Source organism: Atta cephalotes (genome assembly GCF_000143395.1).
Source record: "Atta cephalotes unplaced genomic scaffold scaffold00031, whole genome shotgun sequence".
Classification (NCBI taxonomy): Eukaryota; Metazoa; Arthropoda; class Insecta; order Hymenoptera; family Formicidae; genus Atta; species Atta cephalotes.
Window position 1 is genome coordinate 2,039,660 of NW_012130095.1, and position 1,814 is coordinate 2,041,473.

Sequence of the window (1,814 nt, forward strand, 5' to 3'; positions counted from 1 at the left end):
GATCGAAATATTTTCAAGTTCTGTCACTTACAAGTACAAGAGTAGGATATATTCTTTCGCCTCGATTATTGTTTTTTTATTTATTGTTTTATCCTTGATCACGCCACTTTTTATAATCTACAATACAGGAGGTAAAAATTAATTCAACTTTTGTATCATCGATTTTAAATATACCCAGTGATTTATGACAGTTTATTATTTACTTTTTTTTAATTTCAGGTATTTGGATAAAAAATCGGATGCATGCAGAAATGCCTGATGTGCACTTTATATATAAGTACTTATTACTTGCGGAGATAGATTCCTTTAAGGAACCTATTGTGTGTTCCACTTTTACGACATATAAGGAGAATGATATTAAAGATCATTGTACAATAATCAAGGTTGTTCTTTATTATTTGGATATGTTAAGAAATACAAAATTTGATTTTTCGTTAATTATTTATGTCAATATTTTATTCGATTATTGATGATTATTTTATATTTAATATTAAATGCAAGTTCTTTAATTTCGATTTTTTTCCTCAATTTTCGTTCTGTTTCTAATACAAAAATTGTGTATGCAAAATTAATGTAATTCTTATTTATTACTAGTTATTTATATTTATTATTTTTATATTTTTTTATTTAGGTACGGGAGAACGATCTAAACAATGATGGACAGAAAGATTCATTAAGATTTGAAGCTCATTTTTATACAGACAAGCCAGTGAAATCTCTACAACTTTTGCTATTCTTCAATTTCCAATTAAAGGTTGATTTATATGGTTCGTAAATTTGCTTCTCAGAGTTTTAATGGATTTTCTTTATTTATAGCATCTTATTCAAGCGACGATAGAATCTATAGGCGTATTTAATCAAATATTAAACCATGAAGTTCAAGAGATAAGATTCTTCGGTGATCTGGAGTTACGGCAAAAGGGACTTTTGCGTAGCGAAGGTCTTTACGAAACATACAATCACAGCATAGAACTATCCGATTATTCTCTATCTGAACTGCTATTGCATAGTTTTAACCGAAAGTGTATGTATTGCTCGTATTTTTTGAAAAAATTTTATCAACAACCCATATTGTATATATGGATGTATTTTATATATAATTAAATATTATATAATTATATAAAAATCAATTTTTTATACAATTACATATAATTTTATTTAATTTTATTTAATTTTATATAATTGTATTTAATTATATATATAATTATATTTGAAATATTTTTTTCCCGGGAATTTACCATAAACACATAGAATTATTAACAATATATTTATTTTATAGTCTCTGCTAGAATTACGAATGAGCGAGTAACGTGGAGAACAGGTTTTTCTAACGATGAAGCGGTAGTCATTATCGGCGAATTGTTTTACGTGGAAAATTTTATTTATTATCAGCCGAGTATGTGGGAAGAATTGAAATGGGCGTGGATCCAATATCTGTCGTGTCTACTTGTCTTCGCATATGTGGCTAAACATATCCTGGTGTTTCTATTCACCAATAAATACCTGAACACATATATTATAAGACCATGGATGAATACATAAAAATAAACAGAAAACTTATATTTTGCGTGCACAAACGTTCATAAATTTTCCTTTTATTTCTCGCGCTAAAATGTTCCATTCCTATTAATTGCCTTCAATTTTAATAATATATTTGTCAACGAATTTGCTTATATTTTTTTGAAATACAATCATTATTTATTGAAAAGAATTAAATCTTGAAGTTTTCTAATGGAAATAATGTTAGAAAATATTCATAAATATTTTTAATCTGATAAAATTTATTTATATTGGTCTATGTAATTTTTATTTAT

At 26.1% G+C, this 1,814-nt stretch overlaps 1 protein-coding gene across 1 annotated transcript; it reads left to right on the forward strand.

The window, feature by feature from the left end:
• Positions 1-7: 7 nt before the first annotated feature.
• Positions 8-1,542, forward strand: LOC105620981 (transmembrane protein 231-like; the record flags this gene model as incomplete). Its single annotated transcript, XM_012202456.1, has 5 exons — positions 8-131; positions 220-383; positions 632-754; positions 817-1,024; positions 1,280-1,542. Coding segments are annotated over 5 exons (882 nt in total), but the record flags the coding sequence as incomplete, so codon positions are not given.
• Between the last annotated feature and the right edge of the window lie 272 nt (positions 1,543-1,814).